Source organism: Polyodon spathula, chromosome 12, assembly GCF_017654505.1.
Source record: "Polyodon spathula isolate WHYD16114869_AA chromosome 12, ASM1765450v1, whole genome shotgun sequence".
NCBI classification, from domain to species: domain Eukaryota; kingdom Metazoa; phylum Chordata; class Actinopteri; order Acipenseriformes; family Polyodontidae; genus Polyodon; species Polyodon spathula.
Window position 1 is genome coordinate 28,289,639 of NC_054545.1, and position 24,725 is coordinate 28,314,363.

The window sequence follows — 24,725 nt, forward strand, 5'->3', positions numbered from 1 at the left end:
CATAGTTTTTTTGTGTGCCGGTCAATGTGACTGCTCCTGGGGCTTTTAGGTATAATGTAATATATCTCCTATTTCTGCACTCCTGCGTTTCATGCTTTGCGAGACTATTTAATACATACGGATAGAAAGGTAAACGAACGCAACAAAAACCATTAAAATGACTGCCGCAGGGCTTCTAGTGTCAAGCATTGCCTGAACAGTAGCAAGGCAAGCCACTGATCACTCTTACAGCTGTTGGATAACACTATGTAACACAGTATAATCGTAAATCTCGAAAAACTACTCACTTCTAAATCTTTTGTAGTCATCTTTGTATTACTTTAGTATAAATACATGTTAATTTGGATTCATATGTTGTTTTTTTTCTGACTTTATGTGAACGAAAAGACACACATTTGCCCATTTTCCCATTGGAAATAGTGATATTTTGAAATATCACTGTCCTGGTCACAAAAGCAAAGTTTGTGGAGAATAATAGCCATGTTCTATACTTTTGAGGCATAAGCAATTAGGAAATAACACTTACTACCCAGGAACAAAAAATTTTGTTACACAGTGTAATTTAAAGGTAGCAATGTGAAAAGCATTTTGGTATTTGTTTGTTACAGTAGGAGGGAGGGGGGAATGGGGCAGGAAATTGCACACTGAAATCATCTTTGGTCAGGCAACACAGCTGTAAAACAAGCTATGTACTACATGCATACAAGCATGGGCAAAACAACATTTCCATGTTTGCATTTCCCTGTACCACCTGATTGTAAGTCAAATCTGTATCCCACTAGCACCTGGCACTTCTGTATAGTAATACATTTAAAGCACAGGCAATAACCACATGCGGTTTCTGATATTTGTGCTTATCATGGTCTCGATATCTTTGGTCTTTTACAGAATAAAAGCTAAGAGTTACTGTACCTATACAGTTAAGGCATAAAGCATGTGTATTTCCTGGCTGACTCATGTCTAATTAGTAGGATGTCAACTCCCTTAAAGTCAATCATACTGCACCTTCTAAGTTTGTTTTAATATGCAAGGGACAGGTCTCAGTAGCTAAATAGTTACTCATGAAGAGTTACTCATGAAGTTCATAAATTGCCATTCAGAATAATTCTTCAAGTAAATAGTTAAACAGAAACATTGATTCAAACCATAAATACATGCAGAGATCATTCCCTGTGGAGATCACAAAACTGTTTGACTGTGGGTTCAAGGACAGATACGTGCTGACCTAACTGATGATCATCCATTTCACAATATACTGTGTATGTGTTATTAGCTAATCTATATTAGCGGCCTATCTGTTTACAGTATTTAATTTACATTAAGTGACACACTCAGACCATTTGAAGCCCCATGCTTCAGAATGAGTGCTGGAATAGGACACCTCCTTTCTCACCTTTCCTCAAAGCATTTCAGTCATTCCTACAATTGAGATTGGCTGGTTCACCATGAATTGAAAAGCAGAGAAACAGATTAAAAGGAATGAAGTGAAACAAGAATAACAGAGGACTAAATTTACAGTATGCTGGACAACACAGCTTAAAAAACAGTTTACACATTTCAGAAAATAGCTGACTGATGTCGGAAAATTAAGCAATGTAACAAAAACATACCCCTAAAAAGGCAGGTCCCTTTTTTGTTATTTATTTTACAAATAAACAGCACATGTCTGTTTAGTTCAGAGCGACAGAAGAGCAATACCACCTCAAGGAGGGCGGAATGCAATTCACAGCAAGTAAACTGGGAAGTCAACACAGCCCATGTACACTGTAAAGTACATAATGGAAGAATGCAAACTACCACAAAGAAATCATAACGTATAATACAGTGGAAAATGACTGAGCAGGGGTGTCGTGTACTGTATGTGCTTCAGATTAGGAGTGGGAATTCAGAAAAAAAAAAACATATTTGAGTACTCGAGCACAACATATTTTGAGAAGTCAAATACATTAGGCAATGTACGGTCATGATAACAGTTCCTATATAGTAATCTTCCTTTGGGAATTAACACTATGGACAGCTGGGGGGTGTCTTGTGATGATGCAATAGCTGGAGGATGTTGTTCAAAAGATTCCCAAATAACTGTTAGAAATGTACCCTAGTAATCCCTGGCAGGTTTCACAGTAAAGGAATACAGTACACTAGGCCATGTGCCAAGTGAAACATGTAAAAGTATCAGCATACTGTCCCTGTGGAAGAGACCATTCTGGTCTAGAATCCTGTTACAGAGCAGCATTCCTTAAATAGTTCTGCAAGGAGTACAAAGGAACAGCTGTTCACCTCAAGGAAACATACTACTGTACAGTAATTCAAAAACACTCAATCAATCAATTTTCTGTTTTTCTTTGAACTAAGAGTCAGTGTGGCCTGCCAGCAGTTACAGTGGTGGCTGTGAGGAAGGTAACCTAAAAGAACGCTATTAAAGTACAAGGTCCCTCCAAGTTTTTAAAACACAAATTCCAAAAATAAGTTTCCTAAAATAAACTACTATCTTCTTTCAACTCAGAACATCCCCAAAGATTCAAAAGCAATTCACGTGCTTCCATGGAGTTCATCGCTACAATGAAAAAGGAAATAAACAAATGCTTTTACAAGCTTAACTTGTCAATGGCCAAGATTCAAAACATCTTCAAGTGGCTCAGTGTCAGAAAATAAATAAATGTTTGATTGAAACAGTGAAGGAAACATAACAGACAACACTTAAAGGGGAAGAATAGACTACAGCAGTGTGTGTGTGTGTGTGTGTGTGTGTGTGTGTTTGTAAGACAGGCATGCCAGCAGCAATTACTGAATCTCTTGTAAAAGAGGCCCACTCATTCTCATTCATAAGGGAGGCACAAAGAGAAATGCAATCATCTGGAAAATTCCTCCATTTTCAGTCTATCATAACCTATATTTAATTCTGTATATTTTCCAGAGGCCAGTACATGAACCGTGTTGGATCTCTGGAAGGTACTTCACCATACTGGAATGCCAGGCATTCAGGGTAAGTGGAAGGGTTCTGCATACTACAACAGATAAGATGCACATCTGACAGACAAAAAAAAAAAAAAAAAAAAAAAAAAGCATTAAAACTGCATTTTGATTTTACTCTTCAGCTGTGCCACATTTACACAGTACATCAATCTCTAAAGGCCCTTTGCTCTAAACAGAAAATATAAACCACCTTAAAAAGAACAAAAGACAGATTTATATTAAGCATCATCAGTACGGTACAGGCATATTTTGTTGGTACACTAGTGACTGTAGCTAAGATTAAATGGTTGTTCAAAAACACAATGCATAGTACAAACATGAGTTACAGTATGGTACATGTTACAAATGTCATAAAAAAGGGAAGCCAAGGAAAGCCCTTTCTCAAACCAAATACAGCCTGAAAACACAATCAGAAATTTGCAAGCAGTGCTGGAGGCACTTTTGCCACTCCCTCAGTGCATATTGCAATGCTGGATTTCTTAACTCGGGGCTCGCAAAATCGCTAGCCCAACATTCCGGGACAACCAAAAAAATCTGTCGGACAACGTAGTTTTTTTGGCTGCTTGCTTGATGGGCAACCCAATTTTGTACTCTATAATAAGATAACGTTCTGTGCTTTAATCAAACAGCGGGTTCTCAATCGAGATTCCGCTCACATAATGATAGTTATTATTACTGACTCTGATTTACAACGTAGCATGTTAACATCGCTTTTTTCATTTCTTTAATGTGATTAATAAAATGTACCGGTCATTTTATTTTAATTGTATGGAGCTTGCTTGTAACTTACAGTACTGAGTGGAGTGCAGCAACAGTCTCGGATCCAAACCGTCAGCCAAGTGTAGATATACTACTTACATCCTCGCTATATAGCCTTTATTGTATGATTAAATACTGTTTTTAAAAAAAAAAAAAAGCTCTATGCAACCGGCACGGCAAAGCGTTTTTTTTTTTTTTTAAATAAGGAACCACGATCTCAATAAGCATTTACAACTGAAACAAAACTGAAACTTTGTTGATGCGCTTTTTTTTTTTTTTTTAGGTGGGGGGGTGGGGTTGTACTGTGTTCTTCAATGAATAGAATATAGCCAACCCAAACAGGGTTGTTATAGCGAAGGTGTAGTGTATTTAGTATTTTACTTATATACTTAATATAAGACACTTGCACATTTTAACATATAATGTGTACATTTGTTATTTCATTTATGTTATTTACCACCTCCAATAGTGTTCAACATTTAACAGAGGGTATAAACAAGTTTGGATCAGAATCCAATATCATCCCTTACAAAAGAGTAAATATACTGCAAGTATACTTGTGCCAAAATTGTCAGGTTTTAATATACTATTGGTACCATTATACTATTCTATTTTGGCACAAGTATGCTTGCAATATACAACTTTGTATATTCTTTTTGTAAATAATGCAACGTAGTTCTCAAATATTGGGCATTTCTTAGATTGTATCTTACTTTTCTTTTGCATACCTGCATTGTCTCTTGCTAGATATGCACCTCCACATTCTGACAAATACTTTTACAAAACCAGGAGCAACTTCTGCTCTGGATCAAAAAGTTATAATGCTCTGCGGCTGCCCGCCAATGTGGACAACTATTAAAAAAAAAACTAGTAGAAACTAACTAAAACACAAGTCTGGGTAAAACAAATGGAAGTCTGGAAAAAAAAGTGTATGAACCCTGAGATACTGTACCTATATTAAGTAGTGTACTTTGTACAAATCAGTCCATAGGTCAATTATGGACAACCAAATGTCTACAATAGACTGCCCGAAGGGCAAGTACCATTACCAAAATTTTGCGAGCCCTGTAACCATAGAATACTTGTAGGTATAAATGTTTTATTTTCATGCACAACTGAGATATTTTGCCAGATGACAAACTGACTTGGATTCCTTTCCAGTGATTCGATCCCTGCAATTACTATCTTAACCTGACACCGCCTTATACCACCTGAAAGTGGACACTGGGATTGTTGCTTTAGTAACAATAGGAAAATCAATATACAATATTTAATTTTAGAAATTTTCACATCTCACAAAGGGCTGATGCATAACTGACAGTTTACAGTAATATGAAGATAAATTGCTGCCAAGAACAAGACCAGTCTGCCTTGACCAAAAAAAATAAAATAATAAAATAATACCTGGAAACAGAAATATTGTCTTCACCATAGAAATATTGTCATCACCATATGATATCTGAATAAGTTACAGTACACTGTAGCTTGGAGAAGTGTGATAGAGGCGGAACCCCTAAAATCTTTTACAGACAATAATTGAATTACTGTAAGTTCAAAGGAAGTCTCAAATTACCAAGCCCAATGTACAGTACAGCCACTAGGCCATGCCAGCTTAACCAAAAACATTTTAAACAATTACTAGTACTGTACATACATACATACATCTGCCTTTGAACAACCCTTTAAAAAACAAACATAAGAAAACCGGGAGGCCTCCTCCTTCAGAGGTGTACTCAATCATGTTTTTTAGAAAAGTGCAAACCATATACTGCACTTTTCTTTGTTTACATGACCCATTAGTCCAATAACAAAATGTCAGTTAAGGGGCAGTGTTACTTGTATTTTGCTTTATAATGAGAATGCAGGTGCTGGTCGACTCTCATTACATACTCTCAAAATGGGAACCATACCCATCCTGCCTTATCACCAGTTCTGTGTTATAAAGAGCTACCTTATAGTGTGGGAACAATGCATATTTAATTTAATGTATCTTTTTAAAATTACTACAATTGCACTTTAGATAATCTGTACTATGTACACTTGTAATTACTGATCTGCTGCATTTGGGTATATATAGAAATACATTCAACAAATGACTAAGAGTCAGCATTTAGTAATAACGCTGTTTACTGGTTGCCATGACAGCCAGATAAACGGAATGCTTTATTATGCTTGACACCAGTGTAAGATGCAGCAAGTTGGCACACCATTACTTAATTCTTCCAAATCACACATGACACACCCTAAGAGCAGCACCAAGCTTCCTGCTGCACCATTTCAACAGGAAATCATTGAGATGTACTCACATGGGGGAGTCATTACTGCAATACTTAAAACAGGAAAAAAGATACATGCAATTATTTATATTCTTTTAGGGTTTTTTTTTTTTTTTTTTTTACTCGCTCCAAGAGCTACAGTTGTTCAACATTATTTCTCTCACTTTATACTTTGCCATGCTGCTGGTGCCCTCAAGCAAGGCAATCACAATTATGTGAAATGTTATTTATTAACATGTACTAAAAAAGGTTGTGTTGTTTTCTTTGTTTAACTTACAAACTTTCTGTATACTCTTAGTATGTTAGAAGTGGCCAAAGTAGACCAGTCCTGGTCATTGTTCCAACTCTTTTCTAAATTGTTTATTCAATTCATCCTCCATCAAGATCTTAAATTAGTTACTGTACTCTCCAAATAGAGCCCTGTCCTGACTGCCCGTCCGGCAAGTTTAACTGACAAGGGGGGGTTAATAAGCTCCCCCCCCCCCCCCCCCTCCCCCTCCCCCCCCCCCCCCCCCCCATAGATATCTAAAATTTCAATACCTTACAATATGTTACTTAAATAAAACAGTATTTGTTACTGATTTATATTTTGTTTAGTGTTTGCTGGATCACAGCGTCGGAAGCATACAATTCAAAGCAAAAGGAGGAAAGCAGATTGAGGAAACTGTACCCTGACCCCAAACTAATAACTTCAATAAATCACCAATATCACATAGCCCTGTGACACTGCTGGAACCTCACGTCAGACAGTATCTAAATCGCAGTCACTAAAACCAGACATTACTCAGCAGGAGTAGTTAACTTAGAGCCGGGTCTAGAGCTCCAATACTCTGATTTGTAGACTGCTATTTTCTAAATGAATGCCCTACCTGTCTTACCATTTCCTGTCAGCTGATAGCAGTAGTCTCTTACTAAAAGGAAACCAGACAGGCAGTTGCAAACACACTGGGCACTCTGAAAAGCACTATCAGTGGATCTCTCAACTCATTTAACAAGCTGGGACTGACCTCTACAACACAGACTGCAGTGGGCAGAACAAGAGGTTGGTCAAGTGACAAGGGTGTGACTGGTATTTTAAGTAGAAGTAGTGTACATTGTACTGTTTCTAGTTACACCAAATGTCATACTTCCTTTCAGTGACATAACTGTTAGTCCAAAAAAAAAAAAAAAAAAATACAAGAACAATAACAGTACATGAATTGGCTCAGCATGTACAAGCTACCAAGTCTGAAGGAAATCTTTGAGCACAGATTAGTTTTTACAGCTCTATACTGTGGAAGTCTTGTCTTATTTTCACCATGCTAAGGTAACAGTACTGAAATGAATAGAGTGTGTCAATGCTCAAGTTGTGAAGGGGGGTGAGAGGAAGTGTGTAGGACTACCTATTACCATCAAAACATAGCGACTGTGGCATCGATTACAGAACTGGGGGTTGCCCCAGATGTACACAGCAGACACTCTGTCTGTCAGCCCTTGGACCCACACCATAACACAACAGCAACAGAAATCTGTGTGTATTGTGTACTGTAGAAACACATACTGAGGTCTTTAAAATGCTGCTGAAGCTGATCACTTGACAGAAACTGTTTTTGTGGCATTTATTTTTATTACAGTCTTTCACAGGACCCATAATTACTGTAACTACAGTATGGATGCAGTGCAAAGCATGTTCTGTCTTCCCCCTCATGTGGCTCTCTAGCTTAGCATATACTGACTGTAGCATTACCCACTGAGCTATAGCTGCTGGTGTTGTCTTAAACATTGACAGACTGTGTTGAAGCTTCGTCAACAACACAAAGTGACATACAAGACAGCACAAACTGAACAGACACTGCAGGGGAGGCACACTTCTGCTTGTGGTTGAAGACAGGAAGCAGCAGTTGTTGCCAGTTCTATGTAACACTGTGATCAAGCAACAGCTAGAACCTTGCATGCACATACAAAACAGATACTTTTGCAACATCAACTCAAAAAGGAAATTAGGCAAACATCTGCAGTGGTGGAGAAAGATTCAATATAAAATGGGAGCTCAAGGACAATTCCACTTGGGTCACCCAGAAAGAACCCATTCATTGAATTGTGCATAACCAAGAGGGAGTGAGAGGATTGGTCTTGTTCTGTTTAAAGTTACGGTAGGGTTTTTCCCTTTGCCTTCTATAGAATCCCCAGGTTAATAATTAAATCGAGGCAGAGGTGGAATGCATAAAAGTTCTAATCTGAGAATACGTTTTCCCTGCATGACGTTAATTGGGGGCAATGCGGTCTGTGGGGATCACCAGAACTGCCATGAAACAGAGGTACTATAGCTGCGCCATTGTTTATTTCTTTTGATCCTACGTGGTCTGAGTTTTGAATGACGGACAGAGTGAGGGCAGTTGGGTAGTGCCCTGTTTTCATGCTGTGACCTGCCTTTAGAACCTGTATAATATAAAAGTGTGCAAAGTGTTTGAGGACAATTGAATCATTTGTTTTAGGTTTATATACATAAATGAGTTACAGTACAGATGTAGCTTCAGTCGAAACCAACTAGCATATTTGTCCTGCTTCAGAATAAACATGGAAAATCACTGACGCTTACTACTCTACCTTAACACTTGGAGACATTTTTTTTTTTCTTTTGTGCCTCACAATCAGTTATAATGCTACAGTAAAGCTAATAAATTGATAAGCTGAAACCAGAAATGTGTAGGAATATAACTTCAAATATAGTCTGCAGGAAAATGCAGTTTGTTAAAACTGTTAAATGAAAAACACAAATCCCAATTTCAATTCACAGCATACTACTCTACAAGGCATGCCAAAGCAGATTATCCATTGCTTAAAGCAACTCATTTGCACAAGCAGTAAAATACAAAATCCACAACTGTTTTTGCTTGCTGGCCAATCATAACAAACACAATGACACCAACACTAGCTTCGGATGGGGTCAAATTATGAATCCAGACAAAACATTATAGTTATATAGATATATCGAGAGAGAGACAGAGAGAGAGATAGAGAGAGAAAGAAAGAGAGAGGGCTAGTACAGAACACTGACTGAAATAGTTCTTGACAAAGGGTGTACCACTGATTAGCTCAGTATTACCATTACGATATTATCAGCCTTGCTGTCCATCTCCTCTTAAGCAGGGAGATAGCAGAGGTCAAAGTGACGTTACAATGTGGAATGCAGGTCCTTTGAAGATGGGGGAAACCAGCAAACAAACATGGTTTACTACAACGTCATGGTCAGTGTGACTACACTTTTTTACTGTATACATAGAGTAAAATAGCCACCAATACAGATTAACAAAAAAAAAAAAAAAAAAAAAAAGGTTAAATATAGGAGACAATATTAATACATCAACCAAAGCCATTACAAGAGGTAAAGTTATATGCACTTATTGTAGCTTCTAATTTATCTACTTTATTTCTAATAATGGATGGGCTATTGTAGTACACGTACACTGAGGGAAACTCATCCCCCAAGTAATTATGAAATAATACTTTTAAAATACCGAAGTACACCAGATAATGACAAAGTATTGTACAGTATGTCTCCCTACAAACAAAAGTTTGGCCTCAGACTGTAGACAGACCTAAAAGTAGCAAACAGCATTCCCTCTAAGATTTTTGATACTGAGAAACTTGCCGTTTTGACTGAGAAAGGGTAAATTATCAGCGAGAAACCTTCGACCACGCATTAACACTTTTAATATATTTTTGATGTATTATACAATTATTAAACAATATTCCAACATAAGTATCTCAACAATTTTACTTACTGTGGCTCTGCCTCTGATCCTATGCAGCCCTGTCATTTGTTAGCATAGACGTAGACTGCATGCTTAACTGGTGGCCTGCATAAAATTGCATTATACTACTGCATAAAACACTGGCATCTGCACTGCCTTCAATTGTAACCATCTTTAAGGCTACTAATTGTTCCATTCCTGGGAATACCAAATTTGTTTTTTCAGAAGTGGCCAATTCTATTTGTTCCCACTTTTTTTTAATCAATGTATTAATTAAATATGGCATTTAAATATAAATATAATGTTAATAATTAAAATAAGTAAATTTATTAAATATTACCATGTTATTTCTTTTTTCAATCAGACTCTTGTTGCTGTAATGGTAAGTAAAGCACCTGAAGACATAATGTTTATAGACATCACTTGGCTTATTGCTCATTAAAATAAGCAGGAAAACCTAAGAATTATTACGTTTGGTTAGTCTTCCACTAACACAGTAGTTCAGTCTACAAATAAAAGTTTTGAAAAGACCTGTTTAGCTTATTGCTGGCATTTACAAGAACCATAAAAAATATGAAACAGTTTAGTAACAGTCCAGCAATGTCATGTGAGAGTAATCCTATGTACAGTACTCCACAAATTAAGTTTAGCGTTTTACTGGCATTATAATAATAACCAGGATAAAATAGGAAACACTGATAAAGGCGTATGTTGACTGACTCTGCTCTAAAACAGGTTCACTGCTATCTATTAACCGATTGTAATTTAAATAACACCCCTTTTAATGTAAATGAATAATTAATCCTCTCAATTGTTTCGTTCCTAATTCTGCAGTGTTATTTGCAAGATTTAAAAAGAGTCGTTTCTCCAGACAGAATGTCTTTTAATTTTATGAAACCAACGGTGTGTAGTGTAGTGACTATACATCAATTTCCTTTAAGGATTGTACAGCTAAAAAAAGTTTTGTGCTCATTTCTTAGTCGTCAGAAAATATAATTCAATTAAGAAATGGCTATGGTTTAAATTGCTAATTATAGTTTCATTAAAAGCAGGTAGCATTGAAAGAAATAAACTTTGGGAAAGCTCAACCTTGAACACAGTACCCAAAAAAGCATTCAACTGTGGAAACTACAAACTAGCACTATACTTTAGTGTAGCTACTACAGTATGGAGCGCTCAAAATACTAGCAGGATAAAAGCCTGCATTGGGATGGTAGCAGTTGCTTTCCAGTGTTTACGAAAACATTTACGAAACAATCAGCCAGGATTTCACAGTAAATCTGCAATGAGTGGGAGCGCAGAGCTCTGTCAAAACCTTGCGTGGCTGGAATTTTGTGCACCCAGTCCAAGGGTCACTGCAGGAACACCGAAGTCGTGAGAAAAGTGGGCTTTTGTGTTTCTATATTTCGCTTTTTAAACTACTTGAAATCTAAAATTACAATATCATTATTACATCTTTGACGTGAGTGACTGTGCCCAGCCCTGTTTCTAAAGATTAATGAATAACATTAAACTTGGATTCACACATTTAGAACACCCAGTTGTCCTTGTTACTGCATGTGTGTTCAGCCTCATCTTAAATAAGCCTGTTTTGACAGTTGAACTTTTACATTCCATAAGTCAAGTACAGTATCCTGGGCACAGGGTAGGAGAGGGAATCCTAGGGAAGCAAAGCTACTGTAATAGGCTCACAAGCAAGACTACAGTAATACCCAGTTTCCTCAAACAAAGAGCTCTCTAACAAAAATCATCAGGTGATGGAGATATATGAAACACACAACTTAGTTGTTTGCTGTAAATACACATACCAAATAATACACTTGTATCCCTGGAGCCCGGCTAATAGATATTGAGCAATTGTGCTCAAGCAAAGTCACCGTCTTAGGATGCATGCAACTAAGTACAACTTGTATTATTCAACTGGGAACTTACTTCAAGTAGTGAAATAGCCATGAGGTGTAATTGCTTGTTGAGTGGTACAGTAAGCCAGGGTATTTGTCTCAACTTTGGAAACCTGGGTTTTGGATCCAGTCACAAGCAAAACGAGTGCCTATGACCCTCACCTTTCAGGAGCACAATATTAATACAGGTACATACGATCAAATAAATTTATTACAGAACCAGGCAGTTATTTCAAAACATTCTGCACTGTGACAAGTTATAATGAAGAGTAATTCATGTGCCTGAAGCACATGCAATGTTTCCTGTAATTTAACAAAGTCCTGAAATAGTTAACAGCAGATTTAAAATGTGCATGGATTATAATTCTATTGTTTAAAACGGTTTCACAAAGAAACCTTTTTATAAAACGGGGAACTGTAGATCTCCTGAAACAGTTATGCAGAGAATGTATTAAGGTTCCTTTGCTTTTGTTACTTTGCGCTAATCAAAATCTACTGGAAACGTATGAGCTATGGCATAAGCTATGGAGATAGGGGGACTGAGCATTTCTTTATTTCCTTTTAATGTGTACATTGATTTCATGACAAACTACATGCCAGATGTAGAATGCCTTTCATCAGGTAAAAAATACACATTAAAGTTTAGATGAGAGTAACCAGAAATACTGTATTGAGATGATGGAGTCCAAAGGATCGTTATATCCTCGATTATTTTCACAAAACTCATTCACTTTGTCATCATCCTTGCTTAAGTCTGCATGTAATAAATATTCATAAAATCTATAAATACTGCATAGGGTAATTAATACAAGAGTTCTAGTTTCATAGCACCTGCTAGACGGCAGAGACTGCCGGCATACTGTCTGCTTATGTCAGTGTAACGACAGTGTATGAACTGCAGTGCTGGAGAGAGTTTCACAGTGTTTCAATACTGTAAATTCTTCTAACTAATGTTCTTGCAAAGTTTTGTTAAATTCAAGTGACTAGTTCCCAAGATAATAGAAGTTCTACACACTGATACACTGAAAAACTATAGTAAAAGTGATGAAAAAACATTGATCGGTGTTTGGAGTGCATTCTCTTCCAAACAAAAAAGCTCTATCAACAAATATTTGCTAAATCAATGGAAACCAAGTAAATTAAATCGTATACCACAAATTAGGAATACAATGCAGCAAAACTAGTTTAGAGAAAGCCCAACCGAAAGACCTCAAATTTCACATCTCAGGGCCCAACTAAAGGCATCAACATTCAGAACATATCAGCTTTAGGAAGAGCAAACTTTATTTTGGCAATGGCAATTTGCAACAAACTATAATGTTGTCAGCAAATGTTGTAGTTCATCAACACCCCTGCAAGAGATCTTATTTAATTAAATATTTGTGTTTTCTATTGCGATTTGAAGACGGTATACACTAACACTTGAAATACATATCACACATTAGTAATTCAATAGCAGGGTTTCAGAAAACAAGAATAAACAAACCATTACTCACCTGTGACCTGAAACCATTGTATTATGTATTACTTGTATACACTGAAGCCTGTGTATACTCTATCACTAGATGTTGAAAGCAATCATAAAACTGTCAGTGCTGATTATATTGGCTTTAGCTTATTGATAACCAATTTAAGATAATATGTGCTCTAGCGCTTTTGTGGCAAAGTAGTCTCATACAGCAGTATCCTAGAACACCAGCTATCCATAACTCATGCTTAACTACTATAGGTCACATGTACTAAATACTATGCACACCTGTTGCCATTGTTCCTGTGTAAAATAATTATGTTGTGCTTAACAAAATGCCTAGAAACACACTAAATTAAAAATAAAAAAAAGTTCTTAAATATAAACACCCATTTACGTTGGATTGTGCAAAGAGGGGTTGTGTTAAGGTACAAAGTCTTCCCAGCAGTGCAGGTTTTTGTTTCATCCACGAATATGTTATTTTGTTTGTTTAAAGCGTGCATTGCTTTCCTGTGCATATACTATAGAGCAACCTAAACTGTATGTAGCTACAATGATTGCTGTGGAGAAAAAAAATCTACACAAATTAAGACAGAGAGAAAGACCTGGTTAAAACAACATCATGGCACATTAAGAGGTACAGTACTTCTGAACCAGGTTCTAAACCATGCACTACAGAATACCAGTACAAGTGTAGTTGAATGTATTAACACTGACAAATACTCTGATATAGATGCTTAACATTAACAGCCACTAGCTGTCTGGCCTTCACTCAGCTGAAGTGCTGCTGTGGTGCATGCCAAAGGTTACTGTGCACTGCACAGCATACCATTGTCTGGTTTAATTTCACAGAGTCATATAATTGCACTGTGAGTATTTAAAACTTCAATGCAAATCAAAAACACCAAACAGCTAGTACGTTCATAAATGTAATGATTCATATTGTATGTGTTGGATTGAAGGGCTGACCCTTCTCAATGATAACTAGGTGTAAGCTTAAATAACACCCATTACTGTGGAGACACTACAGTAGTCGAAAGGTTGGCCTACTTGATCATTTTTGAGTATGTCCCCTTTGATATTTAACTATAATGATTTTTTGGGGAAATGTTACGTAGAATAAAGCAATCTACTGTAAGGATTAAATAGGCTATGTGTTTTTTATTACCTGCATGTTCTGCTTTGGATTGTACAGTACGATACTGAACGTACCCAATATAGTACAGTAGTGCATGGAAGTACAACAGAGCGAAATTCTAAAGGTCATCGATTCACTTGGGAATTGCTACTGCCGTAATTTCAGTCTTACAGAAATGTAACATTTCCTGCCTGAATTTTGAAATTAAATAAACCATTCCATTTTTAAACAGAAAACGGCAACATGGTTAGGACAGGTCTTTAAACAGTGCACAGCAAAACAACACAAAGTTCCAGTGGTTTATCACTGGCATTCACTACCGACTGGGGAAAAAATTTTAACACTGTCACAACAGCCTGCTGAATGATTAGTTAGGGTCTTCTTTCTTTAGCTAAATTTAGTATGGAGCTAATTGGTTAGACTTGATTCACAAGCGTAACTATAAGCTGAACAGCAAAAACAAAGCCAAAAATAAATATAACTGTTCAATGTTTTTTTTTTTCCTTTTCTTTTTTCTTGTGGGGAGGGGGGGGTATTAGGCTAAGGCCCTGTTTAGTTCTTGGGAAAACAAACTATTTGCAGTACTTCACACATTTGTTCAGGCAGATATGCACCATTCATTCTTTCAGTTTACATGTGCTGATCCATTGGTACAGTACATGATCGTGTTTAGCCCCACTTAGTTTGATCTTTTCTTTAACAGTTGTGAATTTCTTGTCTAATAATAAAAACAGGAAGCTTGTTAGAGGCAGAGTGGCTTGGGGGTGGGGAGAGCACAGTTTCAACAACTTGTGTTCTAGTAACTGTAGCATTTTCTGGTTTAAGGAAACTGTAAAACTAAACACTTATTGGAAACGCAGACATTTGTCACTGCAAATGAAACCTGTTGATGGTAGAGATGGCAAGAACCTGGAACACAGAAAAGAGCTGTTGTGGAAATACTTATGTATGTTGTTTGCATTTAGTCCCTCTTCCCAAATATTTATTTACTTTCATGTCCATCACAAAATCCCACATAAAAGATACACGTAACAAACCATGGAAATCACTTTACAATGTCCACTGGATCACTCTAGTATGTCATACTGTCATACACCGTAACACTTGCTGTAAAGGATATACGAAGGTCAACGAAGATCCAATAACCATTTCTTTACTCTGGAGACAACCTCTAGGATACACACTGACCAGATCCTTTACCTGTTTAACAAGCCAGCGTTGTCACTTCAGAGAGACTACAGTAATTAGAGTTTGCAAAAAGACTATTTTCCAGGCTGCATCCTTCTGCAGATCCTGGCTGTACTGCAAAGTGTGTTTTACAGAAAGTGTGTTTGACAGAAAGTGTGTTTTACAGAAATGATTGTGAAAACACAATTCACCAGAGACCCCACAACCATATAGAAAATCACTGCTGGAGTGCTGAAGGGTGGAATCGGAACGATGTCACCAGTAGGTTCGTAACACATTACAGAATTCAGATACTGGCTTTAACATCTGGGCCTAATACTGTATCTGGATAGGGGTTTTACAGGGCAAGTTTTACATTGTTAGGGGACTGTTTGGAAACCATGATGTTCCTGAGACAGGTCAAAGAACAGAATAACACAGCCCCAGCCTGAGTACGAATATACTATACAAGCATGATTTAGGAAGACATCCTTTACATCTGGATAAGAATGCTGAGGAGAAACTGGAAGTTTTACTTCTGCAAATGGATCATAATCCCAACTGGTTTATGGGGATTTGCAACAGACAAAAAAAAAAAAAAGTTGAATATGTAAAGTGGTCCTATAGATCATCATTAATAAATAATAATAAAGGCAGGTTTAGGCCCATATTTTGGAGTTTATTTGACAAATGTCATTGTGGTAAAGTAGCCTCATACAGTAGTAGCCTGAAATAAACAGCAGATGTCCACAACTCATGCTTAACCACTGTAGGTCACATGAACTATAACCACAAAAAATATGTTGTACTTAACAAAATGCCTAGAAACCCACTACAGAAGAAAAAAAAAAGACCTATTAAATATAAAAACCATTTCCAGTGGAGTGTGCAAAGATTGGTTGTGTTAAAGTACAAAGTTTTAAATGACCTTTTCAGGAAACTAGCTGCCTAGCTTAGCAGCACCCTTTTTGTGCTTTTATTTTTCAGAAACAAAACATGGTCATCTGTGAATGCACGGTCTCAGCGACCAGCTGAGCAAACTAGCATCTTCACAAACATCCATATTTTCTTCCTAAACTGCAAGGTTTTGTAAATGTTTTTTTTTTTTTTTTTTTTTTTTTGGCAGGCGAATGGCATTCACCAAAGTATTAACGGAGCAGATGGTCTACCTTAAATACACTACAGCAGATGCTAAATCGGAGCCCAGTATTACGAATTGACCTAGTGTACAATCTGAACCGCACCACAATAAACACCATACTGAAGCAGTACAGACCAAACATCACTATCCACAGTTCTATAAGGGATTTGTATACAGCGGTCTCTGTGTTTTATTACTGGTTAGGTACTGAATTTTTATGTAATATAAATTGAATTGGTATTGAAATTGAGTTGGTATCAAATGTATCTTGTTAATTACACAAGCACTGTGTAATGAACAAGATACGTTCAGTGCTACAACTGAACCTAGTCACAAACTGCAAGGTCAGACCTTTCAGGTGTACTATGTAGTACTGCTGGCCTATGTTTTTTTTTTTTTCTTTTCTGTCAATGGTTTTTGGTAGTTACAGGCCTCAAATACTTGTCTTAAATTATGCTTTATCACTTGGCCCATGCATTACAGATTAGCCAGCTGCAATAGTTGTTAATGTGTCTTTTCCTGTGCAATATCTTCAATGTCACACAAAATGCATTTTGTTTTTAATGTCTGCCGTTATCTTTGACAGACTTCTGGGTCGGAAAAGCAGTCACGCAGCCCTGTATAGTAAAAGGAAACGACTTTCAAACCCTGTGATAAAAAGAGCAGTAGCTCTTTGCAGTCGTCATGGCAACTAAAAAACAGTTCTAAGGTGGCTAGCAATTGTGAACATTTTGTGTATATCTGAACTGGTTGTTTATAACACTGTGTAACAAAAAAAAAAAAAAAAAAAATTGGTTCCTGGGTAGTAAGTGTTATTTCCTAATTGCTTATGCCTCAAAAGTATACAACATGGCTATTATTCCCCACAAACTTTGCTTTTGTGACCAGGACAGTGATATTTCAAAATATCACTATTTCCAATGGGAAAATGGGAAAATGTGTGTCTTTTCGTTCACATAAAGTCAGAAAAAAAACATAAATATGAATCCAAATTAACATGTATTTATACTAAAGTAATACAAAGATGACTACAAAAGATTTAGAAGTGAGTAGTTTTTCGAGATTTACAATTATACTGTAAATACAGTATAATTGTAAATCTCGAAAAACTACTCACTTCTAAATCTTTTGTAGTGAGCATGAGCAAAATGTGCTATAGCAACTAATGCCCTATTCAAAACCCACCTCACTCACTGAGTGACTGTGAGCAAGTCACTTAACCGCCTTGTTTTCTGTCTTTCGGGTGAGATGTTGTAAGTGACTCTGGGGCTGATGCACAGTTCACACACCTTAGTCTATGTATGCCACCTTGGATACAGATGTCTGCTAAATAAACAAACAATAATAATGATCTAGGTGTACTGAAAGACATTGCAGTCATTCACAAAAACGTCTGTGCTGCATGTTTTGTTTTGTTGCTTGTTTTGTACAGCCTAGCATTTAATACACAAGACTGTTGCCCTGTATACAGTACAATACAGTACTACTGTAGCTCAGAAACATAACACTCTCTACCTTCAAAACTAAACAGATGTCTGCATTTAGATGTGTTGTGTCTTGAGATGAATGATCTTAACTACCATGCACTGACATTAAATGACAGGAAGTTAAAAATGTTGCTGTTTGGCTTGAGCGTTCAGAAAGTCTGAGCTGGACAGTATGTTTCGGTCATTTTGTCTTACAGAACATGCAGTGCTGCCTTCCATACTGAATGTTCGGTTTTTAAAAAAAGTACAATTCTTGCAATTTTGCGTTAGGATCTGAAGTTGTTTTTTCTTTTTTTTTGTTTCTTTTTTTTTTAAATTACAACACAGTTAACACGCTACAGGAACTGATTGCAACAATTACTGAATTAAAATCAGATAAAGTAAAACATCTGTATGAAAGATGCACTGACATTGTAAACTCATGCTTAATTTGGAAACTCCCTCCCCCTATATATTATCTAGCACATTGGTAAAATACGTTCCCTATTGCAAAGCATTAAAACTTAACAGGACTAAAAGGTACACTGTATTATATGCTAAAATAAATAAATAAATAAATAAATAAATAAATAAATAAACAAACAAACATCTGGAAAATAAACAATTATTATTTGTGTTCACTTTTTCGTAAGATGGAATCGGTTTAATTTAGATGGCACTTATATATGGCTACATTCTAACACATACACCATATTCCGATGCTGAACAATAGAAATTAATAATTGAATTACTTACAAATTTCTTTTTCCCGTCTCCGTCATCCAGATTTTTCTTTGATTTCTTGTCTTTGGTGCTTTTGGAAGAAGGCACACCAGCAGACGCAGAGCTACCACACTGCTGATCCATTTTTGTTAAAATATGAATACAATACACACAACCAACCCCCGCGACTCCTTATTCCCCTTTAAACCACATAAATGTGTATAACCAGCGTGTATCCTTATCTTCCTTCCCGGGGAAGAATTCTAGACTGTATCCCCGAGGCCTGAGCTCAGGCTGCAGGGCAGAATTCTACTAGAAGTCCCCCTCTTTCACCACCTTGCTAAAAAAGGAGGGAAATTTAAACCAACCTCAAATATCAGCAACGGAGTTAGAACGTGTATTTCTTTTACAAATATATATATATTTGTTTTATCCTCTAGTCTTCCCAATAGTTGTACATGCCCAGTACTAAATTATAATCCACGACGCTATTAGTTTTCGACGCACAGTTGCAGTTACGATTCTGAAAGTTTGTATTCCAACAAGTAGTTTATTGTTAATATTTACTTGTCCTTCACACGTGTTGCTTATTTTATTACCCAGGTTTCCCATAAGTTTGTTTTCATGCCTGTCAAGGACCAGCTATCATAAACACTACTTGTTGTAAATACGCTTCCTGTCTCAGTAAAACAGGTTACTAAACGAGGGAAGGACCAAAATGGCAAAACTTCACCTGAATGCAGGAAGCAAAACCAAGCGATAGAAAGCCGAGCATGACCTTACTCGTCTTGGGTAGCCTACTGTGCCACCTTCTGGTGAGAAATACGAAATTACTTCAAAGTCTTGTATCCCGTTATTTATGTATTTGTTTGCTTATTTGTTCTGTTTGTGTTGTTATACAGTAAATTAGCTTTATTAAAGCACATTTAACTAAATTAAAACTGAATTTAATTTTGAAAACTGATATTTGTGTGACTATTAATCCCAAGTGTGCAAGTGTATAGCATGCTCCAACATAGAGTATATTTTCCAAAAATTCATTATTGAAGGTTTTTTTTTTTTTTTTTTTTTTTTTTTTTTTTTAAAGTTATGAAACGTACAAAATAACCTTTCATATAATAATATGCAATCCTTATTTTATTAAATCGAGGTCACTATCGCCGCCTTGCGGATAATGTACAGCCAGGCATGGAAGGAGTGTTTATTTTAACACTACAACGCTATTATAATGATAAGTACAATAAATAGGCATACATAAACATGAATGAAAATGACTCCTGTTGTTTAGCAGTTTGATTTATTCATTCCAGTTTGATTGATTTATTTATGTATTTATTTATTTATTTATTTTATTTATTTATTTATTATTATTATTATTATTATTATTATTATTATTATTATTATTATTATTATTATTATTATTATTAACCACCATGTACAGGTTATAAGCTCATATGCTTGTAATTACGATGATAGTAAAACCAGGACTGTTGCAAACTGCTGTGCAAAAGGGTGAAATTACCATTCAGCAATGTGTCAGAAGCTGTCAGATCAGTCTTGAGCCTTGAAGTGTCCCCTTACGATTTAAAAATGTGTCAGAAACAAAGGCTAAGTGAAGTGATCCGAGCCTGACTGGAATGTTGTTCACCCAATGCATTGTGTAGTGAAAGTTTAGGTTGTTGAAAAATAGGGAGGACATGGGATACAATGAACCACTGACAGGGAAAACCAACGGGGATTTGTGTTTTTATTATTATTGTATTTTTGGACAGATGTGGTGTTTTAATCTGGAGGGCTGTGACACCTGATTTAAATGCATTGATTGGAGAAGTGGGTGGAAGGAGTTCGGGGCCATCTGAGGAGAAAGGCAATTGATTGGTATTCACAGAGTTTTTCTGTGTGTGTGTGTGTGTGTGTGTGTGTGTGTGTGTGTGTGTGTGTGTGTGTGTGTGTGTGTGTGTGTGTGTTCCCCTTTTTTATGGTGTTTTTTTTTTGTTGTTGTTCCTTTTTTTAACTTCTTTTATTTGATATTTTGGCTCCTAGCCAAAAAGTGGAGCTTATATTGTGTTTCTCTGAACATTGTGTAAGAAACTAAGCTACTTTTGGTATTGTGTCTGTGCCTGCTGCTTGGTGGGGTGGGGTAACAGCTGCTCCAATTAAGTTATACAAATCTGAAGGTGTATGAGTGCTGTTATTTGGAAGTAAATCACAGGTTCCTAGTACCTGCTTTAAACATTATGTGGTGTAGGTGAGTAGACTACAAATTTATTATATTCATTTTTGTTTGTACCTGTTGTCCTCTAGTTTCTAGGGCAGTGCTGCACAACTCGATCCTGGAGGGCCAGTGTCCCTGCATGTTTTTATTCCAGCTGCACCCTAAAGAACTTTATTGGCCCTTATTAGAAGCTTAATTGGTCCACTTAAATTTAGGGTATGGTTAGAACAAAAATCAGGAGGGACACCAGCCCTCCATAACCTAAGTTGTGCACCACTGCCTTAGGGTAACTCGTGGTAGTAGAGGAATGGGCCAAGTACTACATATACATTACATAATATGTGTCACCTTTAAGTCATATCTCTTAGTTTCATCCGTATTTCACTCAGAGGACTAAGTAGCCTGTCCCTGGACACTTCACCAGATATCTAACCATAGCCAAAGTTGTCGGTAATGCCAGAGCATAGCTAGAAGTGTAAATGTAAAGGACTGGGTTATTCTTTCAATGTATACAGGTATGGCTCTATTTTCAAAACTTAAAGGAACATTTGAAATAATATTTTTTTAAGGCACAAAGACTTTATGAACTGTATAACTGATTTTATTATTTATTATTATTATTTTTTTAACAGTCCTAAATGTTTTGTGAATAATTTAGGATTTGTAGCTGGTATATAATCAACACAAAACTAGATGACTAGAATATTTTAATATACAATCTGCAATAAAGCATAAGCTACAAATATCACTTCATAATTGCTTAATTGACTGTTATTAAAAACACAATGCAATTATCTTCAATTAAACACAAATAAATTGCTGCATGTAACCTATAAACTTAAGCAGGACCATTGTTTTTAACTTCAATGGTGAGAATGACATCTGTGTTAAATGCAGATCATACCTAACTTGACAGTTTAACCCAGCCCCTGGTTTCAAAGTTATGTAAACTAAAGTACAGGTTGATGAAATGTTGCATTGGGAGTGCAGTTTGTTCGTAGGTACAGTTAGATTACACTGAATGTTTAAAACAACAAATTAGTTTAATTCTGGGACAATTATATAAGAGTTAGTAACGCCCAGACCAATTTGAAAAAACAATCTTACTAAGCTGAAGTAGGCTATTTATAGACTCCAATTTGTGCTTGGTGATATGCAGAGTTTAAGCTCAGTGAATGATGCAGTGGTATCCTTTCAGGTGTCAGCAGGGTCTGCACAATCCAGTGTGCATATGCAATTTGATTTTGATTTAAAGCTACACCTTTAAGAGAAACCGTTCAGTCAGTTTAGATATTGATTATGTTTGTTTCCAAAAACATTCTTATACCCTTATTATGATTAGGGTTCCTTGGTGATTATTAGTATTCCCTTCCATAGTTTTATTATAAAAGTTTCCCAGAGTAAAACCATAGCAACGTGTACTAAAGCATAGTGAAAGCAGGGCAAACCATAGGTAAGCATTGCAAAGAATAGTGAGGTATTGTAACTATACTAATAAACATGGCAAACCAGGGTAAAATATGGTAAATTAATAGTATAACCATGGTAAAACTGCAAAAATGATTGTGCAAAAATACTGTGGAAAACTATTGTAATGGTATAGCTGGAAATCATACCATATTAACTGTTTATTTAACATTGGCTTTGACCTCAGGACAAAACATGGGAAACACATGAAATATGGAGAGTAAATAAACTAGATGCCCCTCGTATATAAAAGCTGCATCTCACTATTGTCTGTTTTATTCATGTTGGGCAAGACAGCAGATCTGACACATTGTAATTCAGTAGGTGCTTGGTTGGCAGGTGTTTCCATGTACAAAACAAAAAGAAAATATCTAATTCACAGAATACAGCAATCATTGAAAAATGGTCTTGTAGAACTGTATATTTATCTTCTAGACCTAGATAGTTGGTCATAATATAGGCTCTGGATCATAATCTCTGTAGGTCTTGGTGAGATTTTAAATACAACATCTGTTCTGCGAGTTCTTATAAAACAAGAACTGCTGTTATTATGAAGAAAAAAAAAACACATAAGAACAGCTACTAGCAACAGGCTGATGGCAGAAAGACAAAACTGCGTCTTTATCAGTGTTAATATAACTTGCCTTTTGTTTCTTTTTTCTTGAAGCAGCAAAATTATTTTGATAGCATTGCATTTGATTTGATGATTTGATGAATAAACTAAGGCCCAGCGAATGCTGGAATTTCCAAATGGAAAATTAAATATCAGGCTCTTCAGTAGGTATTTGTTTCAGCCCGATAAATATAATATTTAACATTAACTACGGGTGCTGGTTTAAAATAATATCAAACCAATAGACATAGCAATCCCATACATACAGAGATAAATAAATATATCACACCAGTCACATTGAAACACTCTTTATTGGATGCTGTTTACATGCAGTGTTACCAGTTTAAAACCCCAAAACAAGTGTTACGGAGGCCGTATTGTGGCACAATTTTAAACGGGAATTTTAAACGCTGTTTAAATGGTGGTATTGCCATTATATGCAATTACAAATAGACGGTTTACATTTGTCGTCTAGAACTGCATTTGACCATTCCAAGTCCACAGCTTCACCTAATTAGATGTGATCAAGTTGAAATAAAAAAATATCTGTCCCGTTGTCACACTCTAGCAGTCTTCGAGGTGGCCCGTGCTTCTCTTAACGACCTGTCATAGGGCATGGTGGCGAACAAGGTGTTCTTCAGCTGGCAGTTAATGAAAAGCACAATCATCACCACCAGAACAAACATAATAAAGAAAATTACCACGTAGGTCACTAGATCTGGTTTACTTAACTCCCCATCCCTCATTCCTCTACCAGTTGGCCGTAGCAGCGCTGCAACGCTGATTGAACTCTGGGCAGTGTTTAGGGCAGGCGCATTCGTCTGGGTCAGCAGTTCAAGGCTTGCGGCAAATGTTGAGTTTATGAATAATTCTTTCAGCATTTTCTCAAGTCTTAACATATTTCCAACTGCAAAGCGGGGGCGGGACCAGGGGTGACAAGAGAAAAATTATGTTATAGCTTTGTAAGCGCATGTAACCTTGGTGACTTGTTGCAGCAAGTCCCCCTTATTTGTAAAGTGATGCAATATTATTTGCATTCCAACATGTATTATTACATAAATAATCTCTCTCTCTCTCTCTCTCTATATATATATATATATATATATATATATATATATATATATATATATATATATATATATATATATATATATATTTATATATTTAAGATGGAATGGATCCAAACTTGATGAAACTCGTCTATATTTATTAAATATATAATATAATATATTTTATAATAATGGACCTACTTGTCGTAAGTTTTGAACTTACTTTGAGCAGACCCTGGATTGAACAGTGTGTGTGTGTGTGTGTGTGGTGTGTGTGTGTGTGTGTGTGTGTGTGTGTGTGTGTGTGTGTGTGTGTGTGTGTGTGTGTGTGTGTGTGTGTGTGTGTGTGTGTGTGTGTGTGTGTGTGTGTGTGTGTGTGTGTGTGTGTGTGTGTGTGTGTGTGTGTGTGTGTGTGTGTGTGTGTGTGTGTGTGTGTGTGTGTGTGTGTGTGTGTGTGTGTGTGTGTGTGTGTGTGAAGGAGATGCGTGGCTTGATTTACAGAACTTCTCCAACACATAAACATTGAAGTTTGACTTACTTGCCTTGGGCTCACGATGAAGTGCAGCCGATCGTTCATGGAGAGATATTTGCTTGCATTACCTCACTGGAAACATTCAAGCCCTTTACATAACAAC

General features: G+C 36.4%; 2 protein-coding genes across 4 annotated transcripts in view; both read right to left on the reverse strand.

Annotated features, from left to right (window-relative positions):
* LOC121324425 (protein diaphanous homolog 1-like) overlaps positions 1 to 19,473 on the reverse strand; it is a 136,428-nt gene extending 116,955 nt beyond the window's left edge. For all 3 annotated transcript variants that reach the window (XM_041266282.1, XM_041266283.1, XM_041266281.1), the window contains exon 1: positions 18,780 to 19,473. In XM_041266282.1, the coding sequence (XP_041122216.1) occupies positions 18,780 to 18,890 (111 nt within the window). In that variant the 5' untranslated portion in view covers positions 18,891 to 19,473. The remainder of the gene's footprint in view (positions 1 to 18,779) is intronic.
* Positions 19,474 to 23,583: 4,110 nt separating this feature from the next.
* On the reverse strand, positions 23,584 to 23,956 carry LOC121324091 (small integral membrane protein 32-like). Its single transcript, XM_041265554.1, has one exon. It carries the CDS (start codon positions 23,938 to 23,940, stop codon positions 23,599 to 23,601), a length of 342 nt encoding a protein of 113 aa, XP_041121488.1. The 5' UTR covers positions 23,941 to 23,956; the 3' UTR covers positions 23,584 to 23,598.
* Positions 23,957 to 24,725: the final 769 nt, after the last annotated feature.

Bases quoted from the DNA above. Each gene is read 5' to 3' on its own strand.
- LOC121324091 (XM_041265554.1), bottom strand. From the start codon at position 23,940: ATGTTAAGACTTGAGAAAATGCTGAAAGAATTATTCATAAACTCAACA.